This window comes from Aspergillus neoniger (assembly GCF_003184625.1).
Source record: "Aspergillus neoniger CBS 115656 unplaced genomic scaffold BO87scaffold_5, whole genome shotgun sequence".
Classification (NCBI taxonomy): Eukaryota; Fungi; Ascomycota; class Eurotiomycetes; order Eurotiales; family Aspergillaceae; genus Aspergillus; species Aspergillus neoniger.
Genome location: NW_020291133.1, coordinates 354027 through 371696, shown reverse-complemented (window position 1 = coordinate 371696; position 17670 = coordinate 354027). Strand labels below are relative to the sequence as shown.

Genomic DNA, 17670 nt, shown 5'->3' with positions numbered 1-17670 from the left:
TATCTTCTAGTTACAACATACTTCCAGAGTCCTAATATAACTCCCCTCGGCCTTCAGATAAACATGGCGCTGATACCAGGGCTATCTCGCTATGTCTGGGCTAGTATTCTATGCTCCATGGGGGGCTTTCTTTTCGGGTGTGTATCTTCTGCGCTTGTCGCAAAATGTAGCTTCACAACTTCACAACAAATTGGCTAACCATCAAACATCTATGCAGGATGGACACCGGCATCATTGGCTCCGTGGTAGTGATGGACCAATTCAAGCAGAAATTCGGCTCCTTCTCATCCATCGTCCATGGTCTAGTAGTCTCCTCAATTCTGATCCCCGCGGCCTTTTCGTCGTTCTTCGGAGGGAAACTAGCCGACTGGATCGGACGGCCGAAGAGTATCGCAATCGGTGCCCTTATTTTCGGTATCGGATGTGCCTTTGAAGCTGGTGCAGTGCATCTGGCCATGTTCATCGTTGGCCGTGTTGTCGAGGGTCTCGGCGAGGGTCTATACCTGGGGACCCTGGTAGTGTACGTCCCCATCCTTTTCCCCGAAACCTAGCCAAATATCTAATAAGCAATAAAAGATACATCTGCGAAATCTCCCCACCAAGCCAACGAGGCCCACTAACCACCGGCCCTCAACTCCTCGTCACAATGGGCCTCGTAGTAGGCTTCTTCACCTGCTACGGCTGTGAGAAGATGCCTTCATCCATGGCGTGGCGAACACCGTTCACCGTCCTGGCCTGCATTTCCATCGTCTTCAGTGTCGCTGCGCTCTTATGGCTAATTGATTCTCCGCGATGGCTCACGCTCCACAACCGCATCGATGACGCCACTCGCGCTTGGGAGTATCTGCAAGTAAGCGAGGCCGATCGCGAAGAACTCCTCGAAGAGGAAGAGGAAGTCGACGTGCACGAAGAGGCGTTGACGCATCCGCTCGCCCCGACGGGGAGTGTCCTTGCGCCGAATACCCTCGACCAGGTGGTTTCGCGCCATAGTCGCGTATCTACCCGTCGGACGAAGGGCAAGGGGATAGAAGAGGCCTCGCTTTTCGATGCATTCAAGCCCGATGTGCGTAATCGGACGCTCCTGGGCTTGTTTCTCATGGGTATGCAGCAGATGGCTGGGATTGATGGGGTGTTATACGTATGTTCCCTTTTCCCCAAACTTGTTTTCCTGCATTGGCTAATACCTAAAAGTACGCCCCCATGCTCTTCGAGCAAGCCGGCATGACCTCTTCTCAAGCTAGCTTCCTAGCCTCCGGCGTCTCCGGCCTCGTCATCTTCGTAGTGACAATCCCAGGCCTCATCTACGCTGACTCCTGGAGCCGGCGCGCCAACGTCATCCTCGGCGGTCTGGGGCTCACCATCACCATGTTCGTGATCGGGTCGTTGTACGCTGCCGATGCCGTTCACCATTCCACTGGCGCTGGTCGCTGGGTCGTTATCGTCGCGATCTATCTCTTCGCTGCTATCTATAGTGTTTCGTGGGGTGTGAGCTGCAAGGTCTACGCGGCGGAGATCCAGCCCCAGCGGACGAGAGCGAGCGCGACGTGTCTGGCGCATGGGAGTAACTGGGTGTCGAATTTCTTTGTGGCATTGATTACTCCCGTATTGTTGGCGAGGAGTAGTTGCGCTGCGTACTTTTTGTTTGGGGGCTGTACGGCGCTGACGATTGTCGTTTGTGGGTTTTATATGCCCGAGACGAAGGGACGGTCGTTGGAGGAGGTAGAGAGGTGTTTCGTTAGGGGGAAGGAGGATTCATAGATTTGCTGGGTGGAGTGGGTTGGTTTTAATGAGTGATGATAGATGATAGATGATGGATATGTTAATAGAATGATAGAGCTCGGTCTGATGACAAAGCTGTCTTCCTTCTTGTCCGATAGATTACTATCGAAAGTTATAAGCTAGTACTTCACCTTTGTATGATGGCCTAGCCACCATGCTTTATCCTCATATATCCAAAACGAATCTTCCATTATAATTCACTAATTATTATTACATCGTCTCATATAGTACATACACGCAGTCACTAATTCCCAGTAGCTTTCGCATACATATCCCTCGTATGCTCCCACACCTTCTTACCCACTCCACTACCCAGATACCCCTTAACCAACTCAGACTTCGCCTTAACAATAGAACTATCATAATCCACCCGATACGCACCACTTCCCCTCGCGCCATCAGTACCCACCGTATCCACGCCCTTAACCCGTGGCGCGAACAACGGACTCGTAGCCGCATACGCATGCCTCTCCCCAGACTCCTTGACAGAAATGAGCCCGATCGACGATAAAAGAGGCGTCAACACAAAAAGAGCGCTAGTGAGTCCTCTGACAAGCGGGTTGAAATCTCGCGTGACGTTCGTATTCACGGCACCAGGACGGCTATGAACCCAACTAATGTTCGGATGTGCCGCGGCAAGTTGCGCCATGTAGAGAGATGTCATGGTGCAACCATGAGCGGCTGCATTCGAGAGACTGTAGTTGCTCCGAAGGTCGAGGTCATCTTCGATGAGTTTGCCCTCGTTTCCTGGGCTGAAGACGGAGACTACGCGGGCTAGGCGGTCTGATAAGGCGGCCTGGTTTAGGAGTGGGAGGAGGTTGTCGGCGAAACGCATTCTGGCATAGTAGTGGAGGCTGAGCTTGCGGTCGAGGCCTTCGGGTGTTTCTATTTCATGTTGAGTCGGAGTGAAGGGATAGGTGAAGGGGAAGTACTCACCAGTCCTTCCCTGAGTAGTCAAAATACCCGCGCTCAGGAAGAGAAGGTTTACTTTTGACTCCTTTTGAGCGATCTCGCGACATGTCGTGTCGACGTTCTTGAGTAGAGAGATATCACTCTTGATGAAGTCTACTGTTGCGGATTGATTGACGGCACGGAGTTCTGAGATGATCTCCGATGCCTGAGCTTCGTTGCGTCCAATCAAGTAGATGTGAGGAGCTGTCGCGTAACGAGTGAATTCCCTCGCTGTCGATAGACCGATTCCGCTAGTTCCGCCCACTACTCATTGTTAGTTGGCGTCTAAGATAGCAAAGTCATGCACATACCGAACACAGCAACCAGACCCGAACCCAGGTTCTTGATATTGGGTAGCTGCCCGCGGACCTCTGAAATGGCAACCATGTTCTCAGTTAGTTGTCGGCTTTGTATGAAAATTGGTATTATTACTAGGGAGAGGGATTTGTTGCTATTCAATATGCTGATTGTGATGAAATCTTAAGCCATTAGTTCAGTTGACTTTGTCGCGTTAAATAGCTGGGTGGGAGATAGATGTGGCTAACGTCAGCCACGGCCCGGCTGACCAGATCCGGCAGATGGCTGAAGTCAGCCACTGCCCTACCTCAACTGCCTCATCAGTTTCCTGATGGTCTTGGGTATTGCACATGATTTAAATGTCCAAATATTATCTCTGCTGTTTACTTGGACTGGCGTTAGTCTTTCGACGAGTTTACGCAGATCCACGCGGTTAGGTCAACGCCTAGTATCAGCTCAATATATTTTCCGTCAAGAAACATGCCGAACATCCGTTATCGGCGCCTTAAGTGTCCACCACAATGCAAGGGATAGATGGCATTTCACTACCATTATTACAATGGACCAAGCAACATGGTCTAGCAACAACTACAACCACCATTACGATGAAAATGGGCCACACCATGATGTTGTGCATTGGTTGCCAAGTAACCTTAATCCTGAGCATGTCTGTACCGGGGTGTCACAACAGCATCAATTTCGGCTGAAAATGGTAGTTTATCAATCTCATTATCATACGATAAGTCGGCTTGGCATGAGGGGTAGTCCGTACAATCGGCCGAGGTGAGAGTGTACATGGCATATAAATCCCGAGAGCTCCCTGCATGCAAATCCCGGACATCCTCCTCAGTTTCAAACATTCCGAGTTCCCACAACCCCGCTATGTCTTCTCAAGTACGCGTCGCAGTTATCCAGGCAGAGCCTGTCTGGCTTGATTTGGAAGCGACCGTGAAAAAGACGTGTGACCTTATTGCGGAAGCAGCTGCGAATGGCGCTCAGTTGGTTACTTTCCCCGAGTGTTGGATCCCGGGATATCCTGCCTGGATCTGGTGGGTACAACTGCACCATGTGGCACGAATCATACAGACTGACAAATGATTATCGGTCTGCAAAGGACACGGCCTGTTGACATGCGTCTGTCATCTACTTATATACAAAACTCCCTGAAAATAGACTCCCCGCAGATGGCCAGCATCCAACAATGTGCAGCGGAGAATAAAATAGTCGTTGTTTTGGGCTTTTCCGAGAACTTGCATAACTCCCTGTATATCTCGCAGGCTATTATTGGAAGTGATGGGAAGATCCTCACCACCCGAAAGAAAATTAAGCCCACTCATATGGAGCGGACCATTTTCGGTGACTCGTTTGGAGACTGTCTGCAGAGTGTAGTCGACACATCAGCCGGTCGCGTCGGTGCTCTTTCCTGCTGGGAGCACATCCAGCCTCTGCTGAAATATCACACTTATGCCCAGAGGGAACAGATTCATGTTGCCGCATGGCCGCCTCTGTTCCCTCACAGCGAAGACGGTTCCTTGTTTTCGATGTCCAGCGAGGGTATGGATGCCAACTGGACGAGGTACACAGATGGAATGCTAACAAGTCTCCTTTCAGGTACCAGTTCCATTGCGAGGACATATGCTATCGAAAGTCAGTCTTTTGTCCTTCATACCACGACAGTGATAGGCCAGTCGGGTGTTGACCGAATGGCAACACATGGTGGTGCTCTAATGAGCACCCCTGGCGGAGGCTGCTCCGCCATCTTCGGGCCTGACGGCCGCCAATTATCGCAGCCCATTCCCAGCACAGAAGAGGGCATTATTTACGCCGACCTCGACTTGGATCAGATTTACCACTCCAAAGCCTTTGTAGATGTCTGTGGACACTATAGCCGACCGGACCTTCTGTGGCTGGGTGTGGAGGGCAGTGTCAAGCGCCACGTTAGGGAAAATGCAGCGACTGTCGCAGGAGAAGCGGAGCAACAGGATTTATAGAAATCATAAGTGTCGAAATATCTCTGAAGCTCAGGATGTCCTGATTCTCTGCACTGCTTGATAGCGGAATCCTGAGTAGCTGAGAGAGAGCCGGAAACACACCCTTGATATACGCTCTGCACCTATAAATAGCGAAAAGTTCACATGTCGCATCGAATATAAGATTTAAATGCTGAAACTCAATATGGGAAACTTGCACCGTTCCTGACAGCCACTTCTGCTTGGCTGTTTCCTAGGTCTATCAGAATCTCGATCCTCTGAATAGTAGTAGTAGTTACTAGTCACTGAGGTGGGTTGTGGTGCTTACTATAGGTAATCTTTCATATTTTTTATTTCCCTCTCATGGCTACCATCCTAAGTCCTATGGTCACTGGTCTAACGATATCAGTTACATGGCAAAAGATTAGCACGTAAGTGGTGTGCCCATGCTTACTGGGTACCTAGATAGCTGCCTGCAATTCGGAAGCACTGGGTTTGATCCAATGAAACTTCGCGGTTGTAACTACTACATAAATCCTTTGGGCCGTGCGCACCAGCCTCAGCCACAGCAAAATGTACTTGCTTTCTGTTGGAAAAGGCTACTTACTGACCGGCATCCGATGGAACATCTCTGATTCGTTGAGTAGATGATACGGCTCTGCAATTTAGGTCTATAGCCTTGCAGTGCACTGATAAGGCTCTCAGCCTTGCTAGTCTCTTCTTAAAGCTCTTGCTTACCTCCACCCTGCCACTAAGGTCTCACATCCATCTATAACCTTCTGTACTGACGTTTCAGAATGCCACCCAGCGACGCTGACCAGCGACAATATCCCGCATACGAACCACTATATAGTGAACACGACGACCCCGATATATGTGTGGGGCTTCCAGCAAATTGAGTCGAAAAGACCTCGGAAGTATCAAGAATTATGCAAGCTGACTCGCTGGTTGGTATCATTTATATGGTCGGATTGAACCAGATTACTATATCATCTAATAATACAAATATTTTCCACCACATTCTAACAGACCCACGCAGATCAACCAACCAGTAGTTTCATCTATTGCTCTACCCCGGAGCTTGGACCCCAATTTAAAAAAATCAACCAACCTATATATCCTTCCGCGCATGCCGACTATACCTCTTCCTCAACGTCTCCCCGTACTACACACAACATCAATTAGCCCGACCCCACACCTCCCCATGAAAAGGAAAAGAAAACTCACCTTCATCAACACAACCGGAATGGGAATAAACGCACACCCTAGAAATGCCAACGTCGAACTCGCCCAATCCACCCCCAGATTCTTATACATCGCCGTCGCGAACAGCGGAAACCCGGCACCAAACGCACTCCGAAACAAATCATTCCCAGCGAGCACACTCGCCGCATACTCCGGGTACGCATCGGAGAGATAATTCAGCACAGGGTTGAAAAGCAAGAACGCACCGACGGAGAAGAACCCACTGCCCACAATCGGCATGATCCAATGAATAGAGGGACGGGCACTCCATCCGAACCAGAACAGACAGATTGGGATGAAGAACCCGCCTACAATAGCGGGTGGGAGACGCGCCTCCGGGGGAACGTTGCCTGTTTCGGGGTCGAATCTTGGTTCGAGGTATTTGTGCATCCACCAGTAATATGGAGGGATTGTTATCAGGGCGCCGGTTAGGATGCCGATGTACGCTAGACCCTGTTGGCCGAGATTGAAGCCGTAGATGCCGGCGAAGACAATGTTGAAGGATTCGAACCATACGTAGAGTAGACCGTAAATTAGGGCGATGTATAGGTTCAGAAGGAAGACCATGGGTTCGGTGAAGTTGAGCGTGAAGGGCCGGACGAGCGTCATCATGGCGAGTTCGCGGGCTGTGAGATGTTCGCTGGCGAGTTCGGGTTCGCTGCGCAAGTTGGACCGGTTGGTCAGTTTGCGGAGTCGGCGGGCGCGTCGGTACAGGATGTTGCTCGAGGATGTTTCTGGGAGGAAGATGATTAGTACGACTAGTGTGAATCCTGATAGCCACATTAGTTCCCAGATCGTCCAGCGCCAGCCTTTGGCTTGGGCGGCGAATCCGCCGACTAAGGGACCGAGCACCGGGCCGCAGATGGCGCTGATACCCCAGATGCCGATGCCGTAGGCGCGTTTGCGAGGGGCGAACATGTCGGAGAGGGTGGCGCCGCCCTGATGCTGTTAGCGCAGGACAGCGAATGGAGGGGAGGGGAGGGGTACTGTTGCGAGAGCAGGCGAGCCAAAGAAGCCAGTCAGAAAGCGAAAGGCTAGTAGTGTGCCGAGGTTTCCGGCCAATGCGACTGGGACTTGCAGGGCTACAAACACGATCAGTGTCGCGATGTAGACGGAGTTGCGCCCGATCTGGGGCACCTCGCTCATGGGTGACCATAACAGCGGACCCAGTCCATAGCCAGCCACGAACAGAGTCAGTCCCAATGTAGCCGCGACTTGACTGATTTGGAACTCGGACATGACTGACTCGATACCGGCGCTGTAGATGGCGCTGCCGATGTACACGCTGAAGGTGAGGAGGCAGATTTCAAAGGTCACCACGACTTTCTTCCATAGCGGCCAGTGTTGGGGGTTCTGATGAGTTAGCTTTCGTTCAGGATACAACAGTATATGCATACCTCCGGATCACGATCACTCCACCAGTCGACGATGGTCACGTCGCGTCCCTTTTCTGGGTCGATGACGGCCCCAGTGATGCCTTGATACCGACGGCCATTATGCGACCATGCCGTGGAGGGCACCCTTGTCATGGACTCGGTGTCGGCAGCGCTGAAGCGCTCAGGCAGTTCCTCATCGGCATCGGGACGACCAGCGTAAGCCATGCGGCCCGATTTGTTGAGGTTGACGTACTGCTGCCATAGCGAGAGGTCTTTTTGCTCCTCAAACCGGAAGTACCGGCCGCGGGAAACGAGGCGGATAAATTGGCCCAGGATGGAATCTTGGATGAGGCAGGACATTCTACCTATACTATATTCTATCGACGGACTTTACAGAGCTATGGTCTACCGGGATGAATTTTATAGGTGTGAACCCTGCTCGGTAACTGGTTTGGTTCCTGAATCAAGCAAGCCAGATGTATGATGTAGCCATGATCACACCTCGCCACCTGTAGTCAGCCAGACTCTATTCTGGTCTGGATGCTGCAATCGCAAACTCAGATCAACCAAATAGGTCTGGAACTTTTCACTATCTGAATAACAATCATCAATTACTTGTCAAATTCCCATGTTATCATTCTCATGATGGTAGAATGTGGACGGAGAAAATATTATGATGCTGATCCCACGGGTCTCACCCGCAGGTGGGGTAGGGTTAGGTTAGGCTGGAATCCCAGTGCCAGTGGAGAGGAAGAGATATCTCATTACTAAATCACAGCTCTGGAACCCGTCGATCTTTTACCAAAAACTCCTTGCGACCGAGGCAATTGGCGCTGCACCCCGGATTGAGAGACAGCTGATCGATCGTGCCCAGCAACGTCATGTATCCCCCACCCATCGGCTTTGACCGACCAGCAGGATGAGCCAACCACCATCATGTTTGCTTTCTTAGTGCCCTATTAGTGTTGATTAGACCCTGCGCGAGGGACCCCCTTGGCTGAACCCCCCCGCATGACCCCAAAATCTCACGCCGCGTGGCTCTCATCGAACATTCATTTCATTTCCCCCAGGAAGCCATATCCCGTGCCTGCCAGCGCTGGTTCCATCTCCGGTCTCCCGCCTGCCAAGCCTACCCCGAAGCCTTTCACTCGCATCTCGACGGCCTGCTTCCGTTAGTCCTGAGCGGAAGTTGACCGAGCCTCGTCCCCAGATTGTCGGTCTGTCCCACCTTCACTTTCAGGACCGGGTCTGGGGGGTGGCACGAAGAGGCTCGATCCCCGGATTGTCCCCCGCAGCCAAGGCGCTCCGTCCCACAACAAACCTAGCGCGTTGTCGGATCTTTGTTGCTTTCCAACTCGCCAAGCTGTCCAGCATGGCAAGCGGTGATAAGCTCGTCGCGACAAGTCGAATTCCAACGTGGGATGTCTCCCTGGTGGATATCGTTCCCTGCGCGATCCATTGGCTGCTCTCTCCCTGATTCCCCCGCATGATCACATTCGTCGTAGTGAATTCCCTCCCCGGCTGGTTTGTCCTACCTCACCATGAATAGGTGCCGTTCCGACTGGCTGTCGGTAACCGACGTAGTTCTGATGAGGGTGACTGCTATAAATGCCCCTCCTCCCTTGCAGAGGCCAGCTGGTTCAAAAATCCATTGTGGCTCGTCCAACCTTTCTCCAGTTGACTGTGTGCAATCATGGCGGGTTCCAAGAAACCAGTAAACATTTTTCGTTTGCGCAATCTCGCTGACCCCAAGGAGGTCTTCAACTGGAGACTATGGTTTGCCGTGCTCTCCTTTGGCCTCATGGGCGCTGCCCGTGGTGTCGACGAGGGGTTGATCTCGGGTGCTTTCAACTCCAAGGACTTTCAGCGCACTATTCATATGGATTCGTACAGTGAGGTGGAACAGACCAACATCAAGGCGAATGTGTCCGCCATGGTGCAGATTGGCTCTGTGGGAGGAGCACTCTTGTACGCCTTCACCAAAATGACCCGTCAAGTCCGTCTGCTGACTCTGTTCTAGTGCATTCCTTGTGTGCGACCGTATTGGACGGCTGTGGGCAACTCGCCAGCTGTGTGTCCTTTGGATTCTAGGAATTGCCATCTTCATGGGTGTTGGTGCCAACGGTAGCTTGGGTGCTGTCTACGCCGGTCGCTTCGTGGCCGGACTGGGGGTGGGCCAGACTGTAGTTGTAGGACCAGTCTACCTGGCTGAAATTGTGAGTGACACATCTTTTTCCTGTCGGACTGAATTGACCAGCAATAGGCCCCTGCATCCGTCCGTGGTCTCTGCACTTGTGTCTTCACCGGCTTTGTCTACCTGGGAATTGTGCTCGCCTACTTCACCAACTATGGCTGCCAATTGCACATGGGCGACCACACCCACAAGCGATGGGTAGGACATCATTCACCTTATCCATGGCAGATTACTAACCCTACGTAGGAAGTCCCAACTAGTCTTCACATTATGTTCGCCGGTCTCATCTTCCTCCTATCCTTCGTCCAGTACGAATCGCCTCGCTTCCTTGTCAAGAAAGGCAAGCCTGAAGAAGCATTGAACAACCTGGCGCGTCTCCGCAACCTCCCTCCGGACCATGAATACGTTGTGGAGGAGTTTACGGGTATTCAGAATGCCCACCAAGCAGAAATGGAGGCTACCATGGGTGCTGGCTGGTTAGGTATTGTCAAGGAGGCCATCATGGTCCCGAGCAACCTGTACCGACTGTACCTCGCCGCCATGGCGCAGCTACTCTCCCAATGGTCCGGAGCAGGATCCATCACGCTGTATGCGCCGGATCTATTCAGTCTCCTTGGCATCACTGGTTCCAATGAGTCCCTTCTAGTGACAGCAGTGTTCGGTATTGTCAAGCTGACCGCGGCGGTAATCTGCGCTCTGTTCTTGGTGGATGTGATTGGCCGCAAACGCGCCCTGCTCCTAGGTATCACGTTGCAGGCTATTTCCATGATCTACGTCGCTAGCTTCCTCACTTCTGTGCCGGAAATGGGCATCGTCGATGACTTTGTCCTGCCCGAGTCAAAGAGGGGCAGTAGTCGCGGAGCCATTGCTATGATCTACATCTCCGGTGTAGGCTGGGCATTGGGCTGGAACTCCATGCAGTACCTGCTGACAGCGGAGCTGTTCCCGCTACGTATCCGCGCTTTGGCTACCTCTGCTGCTATGACCCTGCACTTTGTCAATCAGTATGGTAACTCCCGAGCGGTGCCAAACATGTTGCTGGGTACTGTGGAAGGTGGCATCACCCCCAAAGGCACGTTCTGGTTCTTCTCAGCTGTAACGGTGCTAGGTGGACTGTGGGTGTGGTTCAGTGTGCCTGAGACAGCAGGACGAAGCTTGGAGAGTATGGACCAGTTGTTTGCATTGCCATGGTATCAAATCGGACGGCATGGCAACCGTGATGCCGACCAGCAGGACCAGGTGGTGGCGGATAAACAGCAGCAGGTGGAGGATGGATTTGGAGGGGCGGAGCATCGCGAGCGGGTGTAACTGTTGATTGATAAGTTACTTAGCTAGGAGCTTGATTTATATGAATTAAATGCAATTGACGGTGCACATTGACCAGATGGATCCCCTGTAATGGAAGCAATAGCTGACCACTTGTGCAACCCCATGTGCATCTCAGCCCGCCAACTGGCGTGTCGGAGAGCTCCGATGTTATCTATGATTGGCTGGTAGCCCCGCTGGCCCGGTCAGATGACAAGCACTGTGTCATCCCTATCTCAACTGTTGCTTCTTCTGCTCCCTCCTTGCATGGTTATTTTCCTTTCTTGTTTACTCTGTTCCATTCTCATTCATTCATTGACAGTCTTTAAATATCTTGCCGATCCCCCCTCGTTCGTGGTTGTGCCATTGACTCCCTCACCGCCGATCCCAAAGGACAGCTTCCAGCTTTAAGCTTCCCCTCACGATGACTACCCGCTATCGTGTTGAATGTAAGTTGAATGGGCCTTTCAGATACCATTGACTCATCTAATTAATCTCTCAGATGCTCTCAAGGTAGGCAGTCATCTCTGCCACCAGTTCATGCTAACTCCTTCAGTCTCACCGTCGAGACCAATTGGTATTCCCCCATTCCCAGTAGTATTAAGACACGGATAGCTAACAAGTTCCAGATTGAATGGATCAAAGTGCGACTCCTGCCACCATTATTTCAAATACCTCAATACTGAACAATGTAGGGCCTCCTGGCCGTCCCCTTCGTGCTGCACTCGCAGCCCACCGCCGTCTACAAGGAACACAGTGAGAACCTGATCGCCGTAGCGGCCGACACGCACCAGCGCTATGCGGAGATCTTCCGCGACGTGGAGATGCTCATCCGCGACCACAGTAGCTTTCCCCTTCTTTCTTTATACATGGACAATCACAACTGACAATCACAGTAACCCACCAAGGAGACGACGCCCCAGGGAAATCCAAACTCAAACTCCTAGTCCCCACCGTAGGCACCTTCTTCACCCCCTTATACCTGGTCGACGCCTTCCGCCACCAAGACGCCCAACGCTTCATCAGCCGACGACGCTTCGTGGCCCCTTCTTTCAACGACATCCGTCTCATCCTCAACTCAGCCCAACTTCTCGGCCTGGCCCGCACCACCGGTGTCGACCTCGTCACCTTCGACGGAGATGTCACGCTCTACGACGATGGCGCCTGTCTCACGGACGACAATCCTGTGATTCTGCGCATTATGCGCCTCCTCTTGCAAGGACAGAAGGTCGGCATCGTCACGGCAGCGGGCTACACCGACGCCGCGAAGTACTACGAGCGCCTCAAGGGACTGCTCGATGCGATGTACGAGTCAACCGAAATGACGGACGCTCAGCGCGCCGGACTTGTCGTCATGGGCGGAGAGAGCAACTTCCTCTTCCGGTATGACCACGCCTCCCCCTCGAAGTTGAGTTATGTCCCCCGTGAGGAATGGCTATTGGAGGAGATGAAGACGTGGCAGGAGGGGGATATCACGCAACTGTTGGATATCGCCGAGTCATCGTTGCGCGCGTGCGCGAGTAATTTGAATCTGCCGGTCGCGGTGCTGCGCAAGGATCGCGCGGTCGGGGTATATCCTACGGAGAGAGGGCGGATTAGTCGTGAGCAGTTGGAGGAGACGGTGTTGGTGGTGCAGAATACCGTCGAGCGGTCGAAGGTGGGGGCTAGATTGCCCTTTTGTGCTTTTAACGGTATACTTTCCCCCTCTACTTTTATGTAGGTGATGGTTATGCTGACGCCTATTTAGGCGGCAATGATGTGTTTGTGGATATTGGTGACAAGTCATGGGGTGTGCGCGCGTGTCAGCGCTACTTTGGGGGGATTGAGCCGGCGCGGACACTGCATGTTGGCGATCAGTTCTTGTCGGCGGGAGCGAATGATTTCAAGGTACCCCTATTCCTTATAATTTGAATACTATGCTGGATGCTAATAATGACAGGCCCGGCTGGCATCGACGACAGCGTGGATCGCAAGTCCCGCCGAGACAGTGCAGCTCCTGGACGAGTTGCAAGGGATATAACCAGGGTATTTGAATATGAATTAGTCACTTAAGATGATGTGAGAGTAAGAAAATAGTAGTTAATCTTACTACTCCAGCGCCACCATACCAATAGTTAGTTGAGCTGTGCAGATCGCCCGGGCGCTTATTCAAGCAGCGGGAATGTCTGACAGTATAAGAATCCACTAGCAGTAGCCACTACTACTTTAATCTACTTTAATCCTATTTATTTATTTACATCCTTCCCTTTCATCACATACCACCACACCAACTACCTAAGAATCGGTATACCACCACAATGACCTCCCAACCAGACACAATAACAATCCCCATCATCGGCGCCTCCATCGCCGGCCTCACCACCGCCCACTCCCTCCTCTCGCACTTCACCACACCCAACAAAACTACCAACAAGGGCACAAAAATAAAAATCCTCCTCATCAACCCCACCCCAAGCTTCTACTGGGCCATCGCGGCCCCGCGCATCCTCACCAAACCAAGTGCTTTCACAGAGTCACAATACCTCATCCCGATCGCGGATGGGTTTACAAAATACTCTCCGGATGTCTTCGAATTCATCTTAGGACGGGCGACATCGCTCGATTTCGAGAATAAAGTTCTAAATGTTGAGGAAGTCGCCGACACTGAGAGTAATAAGTCACTGAGAGAAATCCAATATGATTACTTGGTTATCGCGTCGGGGAGTACGCCCTCTGCTTCTTCGACGGAAACATTATTTCCTGGTGAGGATGGGGAGAAGGAAATATACCCCTTCAAACTATCCCCCACTTCAACCACCACCATCACGGAGGCGATTAAATCTGCCCAAACCACCATCTCAACCGCAAAAAGAATCACAGTCATTGGTGCTGGCCCTATTGGGGTAGAAATCGCGGGTGAACTGGGTGATCTCATCACCCCCTCTTCCTCTTCTCCCTCCGAAGGAGAATCGAGGAAAGTAGTAACCCTCATCTCATCCACCCCACGCATTCTCCCGACCCTAAAACCCTCCGCCAGCGAAACAGCCACATCCCTCCTCACTAATAAAGGCGTGCGCGTTCTTACAGATCGGAAAGTCATTTCTGTTTCTTCTAAGGAAGAGGGGGGTTATGAACTCAAGCTTAATAACGGGGAGACGCTCGAGACAGATATCTACATCCCGACTATCGGAGTCCTGCCTAATAGTTCTTATATACCCCCGGAAGTACTTGATGAACGGGGTTGGGTGAGGGTTGATTCGGAGTTGAAAGTGGCCGGCGTGGAGGGGGTGTATGCGGCGGGGGATATTACCACTCATACGCAGAAGTTGTCGTTTAAGGCGGATGAGATGGCTGGGGTGGTGGTGGGGAATATGGTGGATGATATTGGTAATATTAATGGTGTTGGGAAGGGGGGTAAGGGGAGGGGATGGTGGAGATGTGGTGGTGGGAGGAAGACGTATGATGAAGGTAATGATGTGATGATGGTGGTTCCTGTGGGAACTTCTGGCGGTACGGGGCAGGCGTTTGGGTGGGTGTTGGTCAGTTTTATGGTGTGGTTGGCTAAGGGGAGGGATTATTTTATTTGGAAGGCTAAGGGGTATGTGTTTAAATAGACTACCTTTACTGTGTACTGCCATCATGTTATTGTACTGTACTTAATTCGGTATGCTCATAACCTTTCATCATCATAGCCTGACTCTATGTCTAGGCGTTTATCGCTGCTTTCTGCGCTAAACATTCTCGTAGCAACTCCACGTCGCATTGTTCACACTCGCCCGGCCAGACAGAATGTTCACCGTGTCCTGCAGCTCCAGCCAGAACTCCGTCTTGGGCCGGCGGCGAGCCCAATCCGTCTCGGTCGCTTCCAGTCCGTTCGCTCCGCCCATCGGCGAGAACAACACCTGCGAGCCCTTGATGCCAATGACCGATGCAGACAGCTCATCGGCCGCAATCTCATCCGCAGACTTGCCCGCATAGCTCTCCAGGTGCAGCATACACTTGGTGGCCATCCGCAGCGCCCGGATACGGTCCATAGGCGACGGCTTGCCACCCTGCTGGAAGTGTCCCGGCACCGCCGCACGGCTCTCAAAGCGTCCCTTGGCCTCCTCCTTGATCATGTCGGCGACCACTTGCGTCGTGTACGTGCTGGACGCGCACTCGTTACGCAGGATGATCTTACCCGCGCGGTTCGCTCCCTTGTCGCGCGCAAAGTTGTCACGCAGGAAGTCAATGTCGCGGGCCAGCATCTTAATGTCGATGCCCTCCTCGGGAATGTACACGGCCACCGCGCCCACGGACAGACCAGCCGTCGTGGCGATGTAACCCGACTTGCCACCCTGCGTCTCGATGACGAACACACGGCGACGAGAAGACGAGGCCGACTGGCGGATGGCGTCGCAGAAGTCGATGAGTGTGTTAAGGCAGGTGTCGCTACCCAGCGAGTATTCTGTGCCCGGCACGTTGTTGGAAATAGTTGCCGGCAGCACGGTCATGGGGATCTTGAACTCGGGGTACTTCTCGCGCGCCTGGCGAAGCTGGCTGACGGCGGTGAATGCCTCAAATCCACCCACGACGAACAGCGCGTCAAAGCCAAACTTCTTGAAGCTCTTGGCTGTCGTCGCGAGGTCATCGCCGGGCAGACCACGGTTGGTACCGATATCCGAACCACCCTCGTTGACCCAGCTGTCCGATTCCTGCCACGCCACCTCGCGCACGGAGCATATCGGAGTGTCGTCATAGTGCCGGCAGAGACCAGGGAAACCGTTGTGAATAGCCAGGGGGGTGTGGCCGCGAGTCAGGCAGTAGGCAACGGCCGCACGAGTAGCCTGGTTCATACCACCGGCGGGGGCGCCAACGTGGATAATACCGATGCGCATTCTCTGCGAGCTGTTAGCTCAGTACCCAACGATTTCCAATGTGACATACCTTGTTCTCTGGGAGGAGCAGCTTCGGGTGGTCGGGCGTGGAGGTGTTAATGTATGAATAGTGGTACTCCTTGAATTCCGAATCGCGGAGGGCCATAGCTTCGGCGAACTCCTTGTTCTGGATGTGCTTGGTGACCGTCTTGGTGTGCTGCACGGCGTCCATCAACGGCATGCGCAGGATCTTGTTCTCGCGGATGGTGATGACCGGGGACGGGGCCCCGGGCTGCATGTCCAGCACCGCGCGGACAGCCTCAACACCCTGCAACGTGGACAGCCAGCGGTCGTAGGCACAGGCAGCACCACCTCTCTGAGTGTGACCCAACACAGTCACACGGGTATCCAGGTTCAACCGCTCCGTCAGAATATCCTTAATCTTCGAGCTCGAAATCTTGTTGAGATGGCGATCCTGGGCACCTTCGGCGACGATAACGATCGTCCTGCGCTTTCCACGCTCCTTTCTGTTCTGCAGGGAGTTAGCGATGTCTCTGAGAGCTCTTCACGAGTCTCCGATCAACCCACCTTGGTGATGATAGCACACATGTCATCCTCCCATCCGTCCTTGGGCGGCATTTCGGGCACGAACAGCCAGTCGGCACCGGTACTGATAGCGGACATCAAGGCCAGCCAACCGCAGTGACGACCCATGACCTCAATGACGAATCCACGCTGGTGGGAAAAGGCAGTATCGAAGACATCGTCGACGGCGTCACAAATGCGAGTGAGGGAGGAGTAGCAACCAATGGTAGCGTCGGTGCCGGACATGTCGTTATCGATCGAACCCACCAACCCGACGATGTTCAGAATCTGGTATGGCTTGACCTGCTCTTCGGTCAATTCACCCGTCTCGACCAATTCCTTCAACAGACCGGGCCACTCGGAACGGAATAGGTCGGCACCAGTCAAACTGCCATCACCACCACAGACGACGAGGGCGTCAATGCCACGCAGGACCATGTTCTTGGCAGCGCGCAGACGACCGGGGCGCTCACGGAAGGTCATGCAGCGGGCGGAACCGATCAAGGTACCACCGCGGGACAACCAGCCGCGGACATCCTCCCAGTGAAGCTGACGGATCATGTCGCCGCCATTGACGAGACCCTCGTAACCTTCGTAGACGGCGAAGGCCTCACAATCGGAGTGGATGGCCATCCGGACGACAGCCCGGACGACACCGTTCATACCGGGAGCATCGCCACCAGAGGTCAAGACACCGATACGGCGTCTCTTGGGCGGTTGCACGGGAGCTTGGGTGGGAGCCATCGTGCGATGGGATTATGTGGGGGAGGGTGTTCAGCAATTGTTCGGGAAGAGCAACAGCTGAACAAGAAGGTTTTTTAGAGAACAAAAGCTGGAGAAGAAAGAATGGAGTAATGGAGAGAAGAGGAGAGGCAAAGAGATAACTAACTTGTGTTTGAAAGGGTGGGGGAGAAGAGCAGCGCAGGTGCCGGTGAGAAAAAGCGGGTGTGGGCAACCAGTACGTCACTGACTCCGGCCGTCACTGCCCCGCTATACAAATACCTTTATTATTTGTTCCTTTTGTAAGAAAGGTAAACTAACTGCCCACCACCGGGGGAGGAAATTCCCTGGTCTGCAGGTGAATGGGCTAGATGCTCGTCTAATGCCGATCGGCCGGGTGACCTTGCTGCACG

General features: G+C 52.9%; 8 protein-coding genes across 8 annotated transcripts; 5 read left to right on the top strand and 3 right to left on the bottom strand.

The window, feature by feature from the left end:
• Positions 1-63: 63 nt before the first annotated feature.
• BO87DRAFT_448277 (general substrate transporter) lies at positions 64-1758 on the top strand (the record flags this gene model as incomplete). The annotated part of the gene is made up of 5 exons (XM_025628292.1): positions 64-137; positions 218-520; positions 577-946; positions 1034-1138; positions 1192-1758. 5 exons carry the CDS (start codon positions 64-66, stop codon positions 1756-1758), a joined length of 1419 nt encoding a protein of 472 aa, XP_025483232.1.
• A 208-nt stretch (positions 1759-1966) lies between these two features.
• BO87DRAFT_351719 (short-chain dehydrogenases/reductase) lies at positions 1967-3207 on the bottom strand. Its single transcript, XM_025621149.1, has 3 exons — positions 3042-3207; positions 2716-2994; positions 1967-2664 (listed from the first exon to the last, which is right to left on the bottom strand). The coding sequence occupies exons 1-3, from the start codon at positions 3115-3117 to the stop codon at positions 2024-2026; spliced, it is 996 nt and encodes a 331-aa protein (XP_025483231.1). The 5' UTR covers positions 3118-3207; the 3' UTR covers positions 1967-2023.
• A 681-nt stretch (positions 3208-3888) lies between these two features.
• BO87DRAFT_327406 (carbon-nitrogen hydrolase family protein) lies at positions 3889-5193 on the top strand. Its single transcript, XM_025620182.1, has 3 exons — positions 3889-4076; positions 4142-4581; positions 4639-5193. Exons 1-3 carry the CDS (start codon positions 3910-3912, stop codon positions 5016-5018), a joined length of 987 nt encoding a protein of 328 aa, XP_025483230.1. The 5' UTR covers positions 3889-3909; the 3' UTR covers positions 5019-5193.
• Positions 5194-6012: 819 nt separating this feature from the next.
• Positions 6013-7978, bottom strand: BO87DRAFT_327402 (MFS transporter; the record flags this gene model as incomplete). Its single annotated transcript, XM_025620181.1, has 4 exons — positions 6013-6162; positions 6225-7181; positions 7230-7595; positions 7640-7978. The coding sequence occupies 4 exons, from the start codon at positions 7976-7978 to the stop codon at positions 6109-6111; spliced, it is 1716 nt and encodes a 571-aa protein (XP_025483229.1). The 3' UTR covers positions 6013-6108.
• Positions 7979-9311: 1333 nt separating this feature from the next.
• Positions 9312-11120, top strand: BO87DRAFT_383455 (putative MFS quinate transporter; the record flags this gene model as incomplete). Its single annotated transcript, XM_025624653.1, has 4 exons — positions 9312-9586; positions 9639-9834; positions 9882-10010; positions 10059-11120. 4 exons carry the CDS (start codon positions 9312-9314, stop codon positions 11118-11120), a joined length of 1662 nt encoding a protein of 553 aa, XP_025483228.1.
• Positions 11121-11541: 421 nt separating this feature from the next.
• On the top strand, positions 11542-13315 carry isn1 (IMP 5'-nucleotidase ISN1; the record flags this gene model as incomplete). Its single annotated transcript, XM_025628700.1, has 8 exons — positions 11542-11566; positions 11620-11630; positions 11674-11694; positions 11747-11761; positions 11813-11960; positions 12014-12808; positions 12865-13004; positions 13057-13315. The coding sequence occupies 8 exons, from the start codon at positions 11542-11544 to the stop codon at positions 13135-13137; spliced, it is 1236 nt and encodes a 411-aa protein (XP_025483227.1). The 3' UTR covers positions 13138-13315.
• A 17-nt stretch (positions 13316-13332) lies between these two features.
• On the top strand, positions 13333-14769 carry BO87DRAFT_185491 (NAD(P)/FAD-dependent oxidoreductase). The gene has a single exon (XM_025618442.1). It carries the CDS (start codon positions 13415-13417, stop codon positions 14708-14710), a length of 1296 nt encoding a protein of 431 aa, XP_025483226.1. The 5' UTR covers positions 13333-13414; the 3' UTR covers positions 14711-14769.
• Positions 14550-17646, bottom strand: BO87DRAFT_413147 (ATP-dependent 6-phosphofructokinase). Its single transcript, XM_025626551.1, has 3 exons — positions 16541-17646; positions 16023-16484; positions 14550-15976 (listed from the first exon to the last, which is right to left on the bottom strand). The coding sequence occupies exons 1-3, from the start codon at positions 17279-17281 to the stop codon at positions 14828-14830; spliced, it is 2352 nt and encodes a 783-aa protein (XP_025483225.1). The 5' UTR covers positions 17282-17646; the 3' UTR covers positions 14550-14827.
• Positions 17647-17670: the final 24 nt, after the last annotated feature.